This window comes from Dendrobates tinctorius, unplaced genomic scaffold (genome assembly GCF_039654945.1).
Source record: "Dendrobates tinctorius isolate UK_male_01 unplaced genomic scaffold, ASM3965494v1 ptg000120l, whole genome shotgun sequence".
Lineage (NCBI taxonomy): Eukaryota > Metazoa > Chordata > Amphibia > Anura > Dendrobatidae > Dendrobates > Dendrobates tinctorius.
This window is the reverse complement of record NW_027361788.1, coordinates 10,176,994-10,191,575: the sequence shown is the minus strand read 5'-3', so window position 1 is coordinate 10,191,575 and position 14,582 is coordinate 10,176,994. Positions and strand designations below refer to the sequence as shown.

General features: G+C 42.5%; 1 protein-coding gene across 9 annotated transcripts in view; it reads right to left on the bottom strand.

Moving 5' to 3' along the window:
- The window catches only part of GAPVD1 (GTPase activating protein and VPS9 domains 1), a 101,527-nt gene that overhangs the window by 66,598 nt on the left and 20,347 nt on the right, over window positions 1–14,582 (bottom strand). For all 9 annotated transcript variants that reach the window (XR_012235000.1, XM_073590738.1, XM_073590740.1 and 6 more), the window contains exons 2-3: window positions 8,259–8,470; window positions 6,105–6,948 (exon numbers count right to left, since the gene is read on the bottom strand). Coding sequence is in view for 8 of the 9 variants with exons in the window: in XM_073590738.1 (XP_073446839.1) it covers window positions 6,105–6,948; window positions 8,259–8,470 (1,056 nt within the window). In the remaining variant the exon portion in view is untranslated. The remainder of the gene's footprint in view (window positions 1–6,104; window positions 6,949–8,258; window positions 8,471–14,582) is intronic.

Here is a 14,582-nt window from a genome sequence, read left to right as displayed (position 1 = left end):
AAACTATAAAATAGTACATCATATAACCTGTAACACGGAGGCTATAATATATCACGCTAACTGTCCCTGCGGCTTTATATAGGGATGACTACAAGATCTTTTAAAGTCTGCGTACAAGAGCATGTTAGGGACATCAAAAATGCGGCTACTTGTTTAGACCCTCAGTCCCTAAAAACAAACCCTAAGCATTTTTTTGAAGCGCATGACTGTGATCCTAGAGGGTTCACTGTCCGTGATATTGACAATGTCTATATGGGCATACGTGGCAGCAACCTTAAGAAAAAACTAATACAAAAAGAAACACGATGGATGGTCACACTTGACACTTTGGTCCCTAAAGGCCTCAATGAGGCCATCAGTTTCAAGTCCTTCTTAGAACATCCTAATTTTAACTAGTGTAAGGGCATATCTGTTTTTAACCTTTTCTCTTTGTTTAGTGTATATATATATTAATATTGATTTTTTGTTGTAGGTTGATGTAATTGCACATTGACTCCTATCACACCTCTTTTTGGATTCGTCCTAATCGCTGTGAAGAACTCCATCGTTGAATAAGGGGGACGGCGAATAAATTTCATCAACTTACATTTATTTTTCTAAATTTGATTAACATTATCGAATATTACTATCATATCTTGTATAATGTGATGGCGATACATTTACACTAATGATTATTTTAGTAGTCACTGTTTTTCGGCTCATTGCTTAGAATGTTGTATTCAATGCTATAGTTTGATTATTACAATAATTATATGTAATGTCTGATACCATCATGCATGACTTATTGATATATTGATATATATACCCTGCATCTTCTATACGGAGGAACTATGATGTGATGCAACAACATATACAGTGCCTACAAGTAGTATTCAACCCCCTGCAGATTTAGCAGGTTTACACATTCGGAATTAACTTGGCATTGTGACATTTGGACTGTAGATCAGCCTGGAAGTGTGAAATGCACTACAGCAAAAAAGAATGTTATTTCTTTGTGTAATTTTTTTTTAAATTGTGAAAAGTTTATTCAGAGGGTCATTTATTAGTCAACCCCTCAAACCACCAGAATTCTGTTTGGTTCCCCTAAAGTATTAAGAAGTATTTCAGGCACAAAGAACAATGAGCTTCACATGTTTGGATTAATTATCTCTTTTTCCAGCCTTTTCTGACTATTTAAGACCCTCCCCAAACTTGTGAACAGCACTCATACATGGTCAACATGGGAAAGACAAAGGAGCATTCCAAGGCCATCAGAGACAAGATCGTGGAGGGTCACAAGGCTGGCAAGGGGTACAAAATCCTTTCCAAGGAGTTGGGCCTACCTGTCTCCACTGTTGGGAGCATCATCCGGAAGTGGAAGGCTTATGGAACTACTGTTAGCCTTCCACGGCCTGGACAGCCTTTGAAAGTTTCCTCCCGTGCCGAGGCCAGGCTTGTCCGAAGAGTCAAGGCTAACCCAAGGACAACAAGGAAGGAGCTCCGGGAAGATCTCATGGCAGTGGGGACATTGGTTTCAGTCAATACCATAAGTAACGTACTCCACCGCAATGGTCTCCGTTCCAGACGAGCTCGTAAGGTACCTTTACTTTCAAAGCGTCATGTCAAGGCTTGTCTACAGTTTGCTCATGATCACTTGGAGGACTCTGAGACAGACTGGTTCAAGGTTCTCTGGTCTGATGAGACCAAGATCGAGATGTTTGATGCCAACCACACACGTGACGTTTGGAGACTGGATGGCACTGCATACGACCCCAAGAATACCATCCCTACAGTCAAGCATGGTGGTGGCAGCATCATGCTGTGGGGCTGTTTCTCAGCCAAGGGGCCTGGCCATCTGGTCCGCATCCATGGGAAGATGGATAGCACGGCCTTCCTGGAGATTTTGGCCAAGAACCTCCGCTCCTCCATCAAGGATTTTAAGATGGGTCATCATTTCATCTTCCAACAAGACAACGACCCAAAGCACACAGCCAAGAAAACCAAGGCCTGGTTCAAGAGGGAAAAAATCAAGGTGTTGGAGTGGCCTAGTCAGTCTCCTGACCTTAACCCAATTGAAAACTTGTGGAAGGAGCCTCAAGATTAAAGTCCACATGAGACACCCAAAGAACCTAGATAACTTGGAGAAGATCTGCATGGAGGAGTGGGCCAAGATAACTCCAGAGACCTGTGCCGGCCTGATCAGGTCTTATAAAAGACGATTATTAGCTGTAATTGCAAACAAGGGTTATTCCACAAAATATTAAACCTAGGGGTTGAATAATAATTGACCCACACTTTTATGTTTAAAATTTATTAAAATTTAACTGAGCAACATAACTTTTTGGTTTGTAAGATTTATGCATCTGTTAATAAATCCTGCTCTTGTGTGAAGTTTGAAGGCTCTAACTTATTTGCATCTTATCAAACCTACTAAATCTGCAGGGGGTTGAATACTACTTGTAGGCACTGTATATAACAGGGTCATCTTTAAATAATTCATATGGCCGAATTCATGTCACCTGTCTTTATTATATTTATGCATAGTATAGGTTATTGCACGGATAATTTTGGATATTAAAATCAAACCATATATATAGGGGTAAAAAATAGCAGTAGCATAGCATTTATGCATCTATGTATTATGACAATGGGCTAGCCTTTTCTTACCTGCATAATGAGAAGCCTGTTCCATCATTTTGGGCTGTATATGTTTTTCCTTTAATGTGGCTCATTTTATTCTATGGGCTATTTAAATATATTATATTCATATGCATATATGTTGAGGTGCCTGTGGGATATATGTACACTCACTGGCCACTTTATTAGGTACACCATGCTAGTAAGGGGTTGGACCCCCTTTTGCCTTCAGAACTGCCTCAATTCTTCGTGGCAGAGATTCAACAAGGTGCTGGAAGCATTCCTCAGAGATTTTGGACCATATTGACATGATGGCATCACACAGTTGGCGCAGATTTGTCGGCTGCACATCCCTGATGCGAATCTCCCGTTCCACCACATCCCAAAGATGCTCTATTGGATTGAGATCTGGTGACTGAGGAGGCCATTTGAGTACAGTAAACTCATTGTCATGTTCAAGAAACCAATCTGAGATGATTCGAGCTTTATGACATGGCGCATTATCCTGCTGAAAGTAGCCATCAGATGTTGGGTACATTGTGGTCATAAAGGGATGGACATGGTCAGCAACAATACTCAGGTAGGCTGTGGCGTTGCAACGATGCTCAATTGGTACCAAGGGGCCCAAAGAGTGCCCAGAAAAAATTCCCAACACCATGACACCACCACCACCAGCCTGAACCGTTGATACAAGGCAGGATGGATCCATGCTTTCATGTTGTTTACGCCAAATTCTGACCCTACCATCCGAATGTCGCAGCAGAAATCGAGACTCATCAGACCAGGCAACGTTTTTCCAATCTTCTACTGTCCAATTTCGATGAGCTTGTGCAAATTGTAGCCTCAGTTTCCTGTTCTTAGCTGAGAGGAGTGGTACCCAGTGTGGTCTTCTGCTGCTGTAGCCCATCTGCCTCAAAGTTCGACGCACTGTGCGTTCAGAGATGCTCTTCTGCCTACCTTGGTTGTAACGGGTGGCAATTTGAGTCACTGTTGCCTTTCTATCAGCTCGAACCAGTCTGCCCATTCTCCTCTGACCTCTGGCATCAACATGGCATTTCCGGCCACAGAACTGCCGCTCACTGGATTTTTTTTCTTTTTCGGACCATTCTCTGTAAACCCTAGAGATGGTTGTGCGTGAAAATCCCAGTAGATCAGCAGTTTCTGAAATACTCAGACCAGCCCTTCTGGCACCAACAATCATGCCACGTTCAAAGGCACTCAAATCACCTTTCTTCCCCATACTGATGCTCGGTTTGAACTGCAGGAGATTGTCTTGACCATGTCTACATGCCTAAATGCACTGAGTTGCCGCCATGTGATTGGCTGATTAGAAATTAAGTCTTAACACACAGTTGGACAGGTGTACCTAATAAAGTGGCCAGTGAGTGTATTTTGTATGCACACATAGATATGATTTATTACATATGATCATTTGCATATCATAAGTTATGCTGTCTGTGTTACGCATTGTGGCACATATATATGTTCCCTAGTACAAAAGTAATCTGCTTATGATATGCCGGGACAAGTATCTTGATGCCCCTAAGGTACTATACTATTACACTCTATCATATGCAAATGTTATACCTTATTGAGTTAAATGCAAGTTTAGTATTGTGTCAGCATTCAGTAATGGGCTATTATAGGAATGTTTACCGCCGTCCCCATATATCGCGTCACATAGACGCGCCCTATACATGCGCTGTGCTCGGCCCGTGGCGTCGCGGGCGGGACGCGTTGCCGTGGCGATGTTCGGCGATGACGCACGTCGCACGCCTGCCCGCCCCTTCACGGGGCGGTACAACATGTTAGAAGACACGCCGATTGGCTGACGAATCCAACACCACCCCTATTTAACTCCATGCCCTTCTGATTTTAACCACGCCTCCTGACGAAAACAAGGACGGTGAAACGCGCGTCGGGGCTTCAGCGCGTCTCTGCAGTGAGCTGGGATCATGTCGCAAGGTAATTAACCCTACACGCTACAGTCGGTTGGCGTTATTGCTCTGTATTTCTTGTGGCCTTACATACAGGGACTTATATACAGACGCTCAAGTATCCCTCCTATAGCTTGACATAGAAACATATATGATTATTATATATGGGCTACTGGACTATCTGTATTTCTGCCCAAATTATAGGCTATTTAGCTTTAACACTTTGAGTATATTATAACTAGTTAGGCCTGTTTCACACTTCCGTTTTTGTGTCCGCCAAACGGATCAGTTTCCGTTTTTTTGACGGAAACTGATGCAAACGGATCCGTTTTTTTAAAAACGGATCCGTTTTTTTGACGGATCCGCGGTAACCGCTAATGGAAGTCTATGGGACAAAAAAAAACGGATCCTGAAAAAAAAATGGCGGATCCGTTTTTTTATGGAAACCAACGGATTTTGACGGATTTGAAAAAACGGAAGTGTGAAACAGGCCTAAGGAGTATAGCCATATGACTAGTCAGTTTATACTCTGGTTTAACCATAAAACCTAAATTTGGGGCTCAGAGCATGCTTAGAAAATACTGCCCAGTATAATCTGACTGTCTATTATCTGATTTTTGTATCTAGTCTGTTCATTTGGGATCTGTGTTGATTTACTTTATGTATGCCCTAGGCTACTGCTATTATAGCATTTTGAATCTGAATCTTTTGCTACCAGTACCATAATCTCATGCAGAGTTTAGCCCTGAGACGCTCCTTCTGTCTGGCACCATAGTCGTCATCTATGTATTTTGCCATTATTTTTTAGTTGCTACGATTTATCTACCTCACCACAAAGCACTTTGCATGTCTTTATGAAATTATATATGTAATAAAATTGACATCATTTAACTAAATCCTCTCTATGTTTTGTGATGATCTTGTCTACCCCTCAGTCACTGCACTATTTATTATATCATCAGTAATGCTATGACTTTTCTAGCTGGATTTTGGGGGTTGTTTTTTGTTTTGGTTGTACTACAGCACTTTGTAACCTTGGTCAGATCTGTGCCTTGCCACAATTCTGTCTCTGAGCTCCTTGGCCAGTTCCTTTGACCTCATGATTCTCATTTGGTCTGACATGCACTGTGAGGTCTTATATAGACAGGTGTGTGTCTTTACAAATCAAGTCAGTTGAATTAACCACAGCTGGACTTCAATGAAGGAGTAGAACCATCTCAAGGAGGATCACAAGGAAATGGACAGCATGTGACTTAAATATGAGTGTCTGAGCAAAGGGTGTGAATACTTATGACCATGTGATATTTCAGCTTTTCTTTTTTTTAATAAATTTGCAAAAAATTCTACATTTCTGCTTTTTTTCAGTCAAGATGGGGTGCAGAGTGTACATTAATGAGAAAAAAAAACCTTTTTTTTTTTTAATTTACCAAATGGCTGCAATGAAACAGAGTGAAAAATTTAAAGGAGTCTGAATACTTTCCATACCCACTGTATTCTAAACATGTTCAATTGAGGGTAACACTGTGCCGAGACTCTCAGCGGCTTACATACCTGCATCAAGTTGAATCGAGCCACTTCATTGATTGGTGCATCAGAAATAATCCCATACTGTTCTGGATTCACTATGGCGGGGCAGATGAAGCATGTCAGCAGGAGGTCGGTGCACATAGACCTCACCTCCCCAACGTCCTGACCTTCCACACATGACAGCGTTTTGTACATCTGAGATACGATCCATCTCAGGCTGTGTGGAAAGCAGTACGTATTTTGCTTTAAATATCCAATAAACTTGTTGACAAGTGTGACCAGTTTGGCTTCATTGGACTCGACCATCTCTTGGACCCTTTGTCTGAAACGGTCACTGCCCTTCTCCCCGAATAATTTTTCTTGCTGCGCAGGGGAGAAGCGCTCTGTTAGTTTGCTTGGATCTATCTCCAGATGGTCTTCATCCTCAACTAACAGCTGCATGATGGGTTCATGGAGAGTCGCAGTTAGGAAGAGCTTGGCTGAGAACAGACCCTCCGAGAAGAGTTTGAAGATTATGCTAAAAGCACAGGTACCTTTCCGGAGCAGACGACGAGGATTGTCGCTTTCCTTCAGCTCAAACTCAATCAAGTAGCGTAACACCTGGAGCAGGTAGCTTTCATCCTCCTGCATGATACAGTTTCCATAAAGAGACGTGAAGACCGTGTGGATAACGCTCTGAGCATTTTCCTGGTTTAGCTTCTCCCCAGCCACAAGACAAGAAGCAATCAGTCTTGGGTTTTCACGAAGTCGGTTAAGAAACTCGCCATATGCGGTCTCCTGAAATCCGAGCTGCTTGTAGCCATCCACAAACTGGGTGTCCTCAAGCTCCTTGGCATGCTGACAACATTCTGCAGGTGACGCTTCAGCACTAGGAATAAGAAATAATAATAATAATCTTTATTTTTATATAGCGCTAACATATCCCGCAGTGCTTTACAATTTGCACACATCATCATCACTGTCCCCGATGAGGCTCACAATCTAAATTCCCTATCAGTATGTCTTTGGAATGTGGGAGGAAACCGGAGTACCCAGAGGAAACCCACGCAAACACAGGGAGAACATACAAACTCCTTGCAGATGTTGTCCTTGGTGGGATTTGAACCCAGGACTCCAGCGCTGCAAGGCTGCAGTGCTAACCACTGAGCCACCGTGCTACCCATAGAAATAAATCAAATGACTTTTTATGCCTTGTATATGTGATGATTAACAGAAGAGAAACGACAAAAGGTACCACCGACGGAAGAGAAACGACAAGAGGGACCACCGACGGAAGAGAAACGACAAGAGGTCCCACCGACGGAAGAGAAACGACAAGAGGTCCCACCGACGGAAGAGAAACAACAAGAGGTCCCACCGACGGAAGAGAAACAACAAGAGGGACCACCGACGGAAGAGAAACGATAAAAGGGACCAACGACGGAAAAGAAACGACAAAAGGGACCAACGACGGAAAAGAAACGACAAGAGGGACCAACGACGGAAGAGAAACGACAAGAGGGACCACCGACGGAAGAGAAACGACAAGAGGGACCACCGACAGAAGAGAAACGACAAAAGGAACCACCGACGGAAGAAAAACAGACAAGGGAACGACAAAAAAGACTAGAAACTACTACTAACAGATGAAAAGGGACAAGGAACCACTAGCAAAGGGTAATGGTTGACAGACACATTGGGGCAGATTTACCACTACAGTTTTAAAGTGTACGCAGCGTAGATTAGACTACGTCACATTTACCACAGCAGCTCAAGCTGGATGATCACTCAGTCAACAACTTTACACCACCTCTTGGTTGGCTTACAATAGACAATTAACTTTTCCACAGCAAATTTTAAAAACATTAGTAAATCTCCTAATTAAGATAAGATTTATTTAAATTATTAACTTTCCTCCAATGTTCGCAAGTGTGTGCCAACTATAAAAAAAAAAAAAAAAAAGTAAAAAATGAAGTTTAAATGTAGATTACAGTGATTTTTAGTTGCACAATGTTCCCCCACACCCCTAGTAGGAATATTTTGTGGTAAATTTTAAAGAGTCATAAACATTACACTGTTCCATCTTATCCTGGAAATGTGTAACAGAGCAAATTGAACAAAGATGGGATGATTGATCGGATTTGTGAAAACACCCAGAGTATAATGTATCCTCATTCACTAGTCGACAGGATACTTTACCTAGTGAGTATAAGTCTGTCCAAATTTATTCTCTGCTGTTTAGAAATCCAAGATGTGCGGTACAGCTTCTCTGCCGTCTTCAAGACGTCTGCATTCAGCCTTTGGATCAGCTGCTTTTCCGAATTGACGTAGAGGCGTTCCTGCTTGAGATGGCGGGCGAGAGTGTGGATATCCGGCTTCACCATTTTGGGACACAACGAGAACCGCTTGACCTACAACATACATACATATATGTCAGTATGACAATATTAGTCTTCATAGACAATCCTGCACAATTATGAAAGATCGTCAAGCGAGATGCAAAATCTACATTTTTCAAAAAAATAACATTTTTGGTCATTTCATGTAAAATAAAGGTTTTTGAAACATTTAAGGTTATATAAATTTCCAGCAAAATCCTACTTATCTAGTGATCACACTGCAGAGATCTATGTGTTCGCTACTTCCCCTGGACCACCTTGCATGACGCCGTGTGATCATCTACCCGTCCGTCATACCAATAAATACTGCCGCTACTATATATATATTACAGCAGGAGTCGTCTGAGGCAGTATTTATTTTTACCAGTGAGTTTATGACATTACTCTGGGGGTGGCAGTGACAGCATCAGGATCTGGAGGAAGCAGAGAATCCCATAATAACTACATTATTAGACTCTGTGGATGATGATGAATAGGCTCCTTTCACACTCAACTTTTTCTATAAACTTTTTGGAAAGTTTTCTGGTACTCATTAAAGTAGAATAAGTTAGAACTGATTTGTGTGCAGTGGGGAACTGCGTAGGCGTATACACGGCTAACACATAAATTGTACAAAATGCCTGTATGGATTGTACCCTGAAGCCAAACTTCTGAAAAGAGAATGCTCCTCTCCCATCTCTTTCCCTCTGCCCCAAAAAGTCTCCTTACACTTTTGATATGTCAGTTGTCTCAGAAGTTTTGAGACACCCACTGATTGAAGATGAAGCCTATGACTTCAATTCTGCAAGAGTGAACAACTCCTTTAAAGACAAAACAAACAAAAAAATTCTCCTTATCAAGTAGGGAGGTGTCCAGTGCAAGATGCCGACCCACTAGACTGCGGCTCAGTGCTAAGATGTGTTTTAGCATAAATCCTGCAATCCACTGACAAAGGCGACATTGTGCTGAGCAAAACAAGTCGAGTTCCTCTTCTGAAAATTCAGTAGCGGAGGAGGGAATGGATTAAATCGGGACCAAGGAGGGAATTTATTACTTTCCTTATGACCAATTTGCCGGAGTACAGGAATAAGACCTCATGCCGGGTGTCTTCCCCCCGTCATCCACAACAATCATTCTATAGTACAGATCTTTCCCTCTGCATCAGTCTTGATAAATCCTACTTCCCCCCCATGGGATTCAACCGAGGTGGTCACCGGTGTATTGAGGTCACTACGAAGGTTATTACATTTACCTTTGGTGAACCTAAAAGAATATTCTAAGGAACTGCAAAAAATAGACGTTGACTTTCTCCCAGCTGGCCTGCTACGTTATCTGAAGCCGATCCAATAATAATAAATTAGGAATCTGCTATTTATGTCATTGCCTAAAATATCCGCGCAGGTTCATTACAGTTGAACCTCTGATGGCGTCTGCGGCTCTGTTCACATTGATGTCCTGGTTTTAAGTTTGTCAAGTTTCCACAGCCCATCGACTCACAGTAGACTATGCTACTCTGACCGGTAAACAAAACCCTAATGCACACATTGCAAAACAGGTCAAAATTACCCTGGAAAAACTGCGCCCCAAGCTGCGCTGCAAAACGCAGCTGGCCTCGCCTAAGTGAAGGGGGCAGCGCTGCAGTTTTTGGCCAGGAGCGCAGCTGTGAAGGGCAAAAGAAATTAATGCAGCGCTCTCGTTCTCAGGATTGGTCAGGATCACAGAGGGTGAAACCCCACCATCATTTTCTTGTCTTGAGGCATTTACACTGAAGTTGGATGAGCCTGTAATTTGATTTTCCACTTTGTTTTAGAGTTTTGGAAGGTCAGGTTGAAATTATAACTCTTTTCATCAATGATATAAGTAAGCAGAAGAATCTTGGGAATATATTTTATTACAGAAGAATACCTCTTTCTACTTAATCTGATTTTCAGCCAAGTGAGAACTTCAATTATATGCTACCTGTAGAAGTCTATGAAGAGGAATGCAAAAACAGAGACAGGAAGATATACAAAAATGCAGGTTTTTAGTAGGTGTTTTATTGCACCCCAGTGCTACATTTATAACTAAATTGCACATTTCTGTTATACAGTCTCCTCCATGCTGCTGCAGGCATGATAGAGAGATAGGGGAGGTGCATATCCTCTTCTCTGCATGCTGGGTATGGGACATGCAAAATGCCTCTTCAGTAAGAAGACTAGAACTCTAGTACCACCTACTGGAAGTAGCAATCCTAAAGGTCAATAATCAACCCTATAATGGATTATTGCCAAATGACTTATGATAAAATCCAAATCATAATCTCAATTCGCAGACACGTGTTTTGGGGTTTTGCCACTCCACAGTGCAAAGCACAAGATCTGATTTGCCGGTATGAGAGGACTCAGAGTAGGATCTAAGAGGTAACGTATCGCATTGTGGAGAATGACATGCCAGGGTAAGGAGGCTTATACGTCATGCAAGGCATGTCCTATAAGTCTCCTTACCTTGGCACGTCACGCATTTCACTCTCCACAAGGAGAAATGTTATCTCTTAGAACACAGTCAGAGGCCTCACATACAGCCAAATCAGATCTTACACTTGGCACTGAGGTGGGCAAAACCCCAAAACACATGTGTATGATTTGAGATTCTGGTTTGGCCTTTATCTTGGGGGTGAGGTTTCTCCTTGTGGAGATTGACAAGCCTGACATGCTAGGGTAAGGAGACTTTTAGGCCATGCATCGCATAGCCTATAATTCTCCTTACCCTGCCTGGCATGTAACTCTCCACATGGGAAAGTTACCCCTTAGACCCTACTGGGTATGGGAGACATAGTAGTTAGTCTCCACTCACTAGCCATGAAACAGAGTCTGCACAGGTGAAGGGAAACAGGTGAGAAGGCAGGATGCACGTAATATAATGGTCACGCATAGTGGTATTCCTCATGTTCACAAAGTCTCCTAAAATGACAAGAATACTAATGGTCAATGTATTTTTGGATCACAATTAATAGCTTTCGATAGGATGGAAAAATACTCAGAGCAATGAACATAATGAGTCTGCATTCTCTGAAGGCGCAGAATCATTGGGTACAGCCTGTCAAATCCCTACAGAATCACGATCACTGGAGATGGATCTGTTCTCACACTCTTCGCCTACATAATACAAGGTCTCTTTGTGCAGGTGAAGATTTGCACATTAAAAACCTGCTTTATGTTCCCAAAACTGGTCACCTACAAAAACTGAAAACTATTTTCATTACTGCCACAGAAACCACACGTTTTCATGAATCAGAGCCAGTAAGTAAATATTAGCTTATGGGAACCGCTTCCCTTTAGATTCAGATACCTATAAGAAGTGGTACTCCTCCTTTTACTTAATTTCCTACGGTGCATTTTGGTATAAAAAAAAAAAAGTGACTCTTAGATACCAGAAAATTCTAATATTGGAGACAAGTTCAACAGGAAGAATTAGAGCGCTAACTTCAATCCTCCTTCCTCCTGGTGGAGAGCTATTTTGAATGCCTTACACACAGGGAGTACTACCTGGCCAATAAGTCTCCCTACATCAGCTGCAATTTCTATAAAGGAGAAACACTACCCCTCAACCTTAAGTTAGGGTTGTCAGGAGCGCCTTGTACCCATACAGAATTGCCTGGCTAAGTCTCAATACAAGGAAAAACAGGGCCCCCCTAAACCTTCACTTGGGTACATCGCGTTTCCATCCACATAAAATAATGTGTGGATGTGCAACAACCCAATCCATATTGAGCGATCCATTCCAGGTTGCACACTTGTTATTACAGTTTATCGGTGCAATACATGAAAGTTACAGCCATAACAAATGGAGTGGGGCACAGCTTTTTGCCAAGGCTATCAGCAGTGTCAGAGATGGTTGGTTTCATGGGCATGAAGAGTGCTTGCTAGCAGCTATACAGCTTGCAAGAGCAGCTTTGAAGCTGGCTGAATTGCTGCCTACATTGCGCTTTAGTGCTCGTACATGCCTCTGATCTAGCAGAGTGAACGCTGCCTCTGCTAACAGCATCGGAATACACACAATCAGGGACGGTGGCTCAGCAATGTTGCTGGCCTAAATTGTCAATGATCAAGAGCCCTAGTGAAAATAAAGGTCCAGCTTCCCAGGTCAAAGAAAAATCTAATATTCCTTCTGATGCATAACAATGCTAGGCCTCATGTGGCTGGAGTGTGTTAGCAGTTCCTGCTAGATGAAGGCATTGAAGTTATGGACTGGCCCACCTGTTCCCCAGACCGGAATCCAATCGAGCACATCTGAGACATCATGTCTCGCTCCATCCACCAACGTCACGTTGCACCACAGACTGTCCAGGAGTTGGCGGATGCTTTAACCCAGGTCTGGGAGGAGATCCCTCAGGAGAACATCCGCCTCATCAGGAGCATGCCCAGGCGTTGTAGGGAAGTCATACATGCACTACTGAGCATTTCCTTTTCTTGAGGCATTTCCACTGAAGTTGGATCAGTCTGTAATTTGATTTTCCACTTGGATTTTGAGTATCATTCCAAATCCAGCCCTCCATGGGATATTAATTTTGATTTACATTGATCATTTTTATGTTTCACTGTGCTCAACGCATTCCACTATGTAATGAAAAAATATTTGCAACAGGAATCATTCAGTGATATCTAGGATGTGGTATTTTAGTGCTTCATTTATTTTTTTTTTGAGCTCTGATGTCATCTGTGACAAAGTGGTATCAGTGGTGGAATCAGTGTGATCCATCGGCCTGTTATCCCTGACAAAATTGAATAACACATTGCAGTAGTCAGAAAGCCCTACACCTTCTTGTCTTCCCAGCAACAGATCATCACCAGGAGCACACCATCTCCCAGCAAGCAGAGAGGTATGTGATCAGTGCGCTCCTGAAGAATAAAAGCAAGCAAACATTTAACAAAGAAACAAGCACATAAATATAATTCATCACTAACCAGAGGACTCCCCTGCAAAAGGCCATGATCAGGAGCACACCATATCCCAGCAAGCCAGAGGCAGGTAATCGGTGTACTCCACAAAATAGAAATCGAGACAAATCTTTTAACAAAACAAGAACATAAACAATTTATAACTAGTAAGGGACCAATACCCAGCAGTTTTAGTGACACCCTGGCAACACTCCATACTACATACTGTAGTCAACAGAGAAGCAATCTGAACTACAGGGCAGTGCCCATCACTGTGCCGCTGTGAACTGCCCAGTTTTCTGTCTTGGCATGTGAAGTGGAATTTCCACTGTAACAATTTTGTTTTCCAAGGGGGCGGTGGTCCCAGGGTAATTATGCAAAGCAGCGTAAAGCCACACCCCAGAGGATCCAGTGACATACTTCTCCTTGATAGTACCATAAAAATTCACAAAATTAAAGGCCCATATCGCAAACTATATGGCGGATTTTAAAGAAGCAAAGACTGGATTATTCAGGGAAGCAATGAGATTATTAACAGTCCCCCTATCTTGAGCGCGTACTATACGTCTTTAGCATTGGAGACATATATATTTGGCTAATGAGCGCATACACACAATGTCTCATCCAATAGTTACATTATGTTGACAAGCGAGGCTGGAGCAGAATGATTTCCGCTGCCCACCGGGTCTACGCAAGGCCACACTAAGTTGTTGTGCACATTCCTGTGCCCGCCTAAAGCTCAAGGTGAATAGGACGGGAGGCGAAGTGTTCATTTGTCTGGCCAAGACCAATTGGAAATATATTCTACAAGAGATACATTCTCAAGCTCCTTCGCGGCATAAAAGGGGTTAATAATTGGTGCAGGTGTGAAATCCGGAGCCCCCAGTGATCAGATGGGTGTAGGCAGATAATGGAGCTGGACAGCACAGCTCTGTACATTACGTAGTGCTCACTGCCAGCAGGAATAGGAGCTGAGCTTTCTCATGTGTGCTACAAAATCCATGCAAATCTTCAAATAAAAGAACAGCATGACCCCAAAAATACCTATGAGTGTATTGCTGCTTCATTTAGGGAAAAAAAAAGCTTCTTAAAATGTCAGAAGTCGTGTGAAATATAGCGTGCACTACTGCAGGGTGCACAAGTAGGTTTCCCAAACCAAAGAGCAATAATGAAAATTACTTGGCACTCAACTTATAGCGTTCATGAAAATAGAAAAGAATTTTATTTGT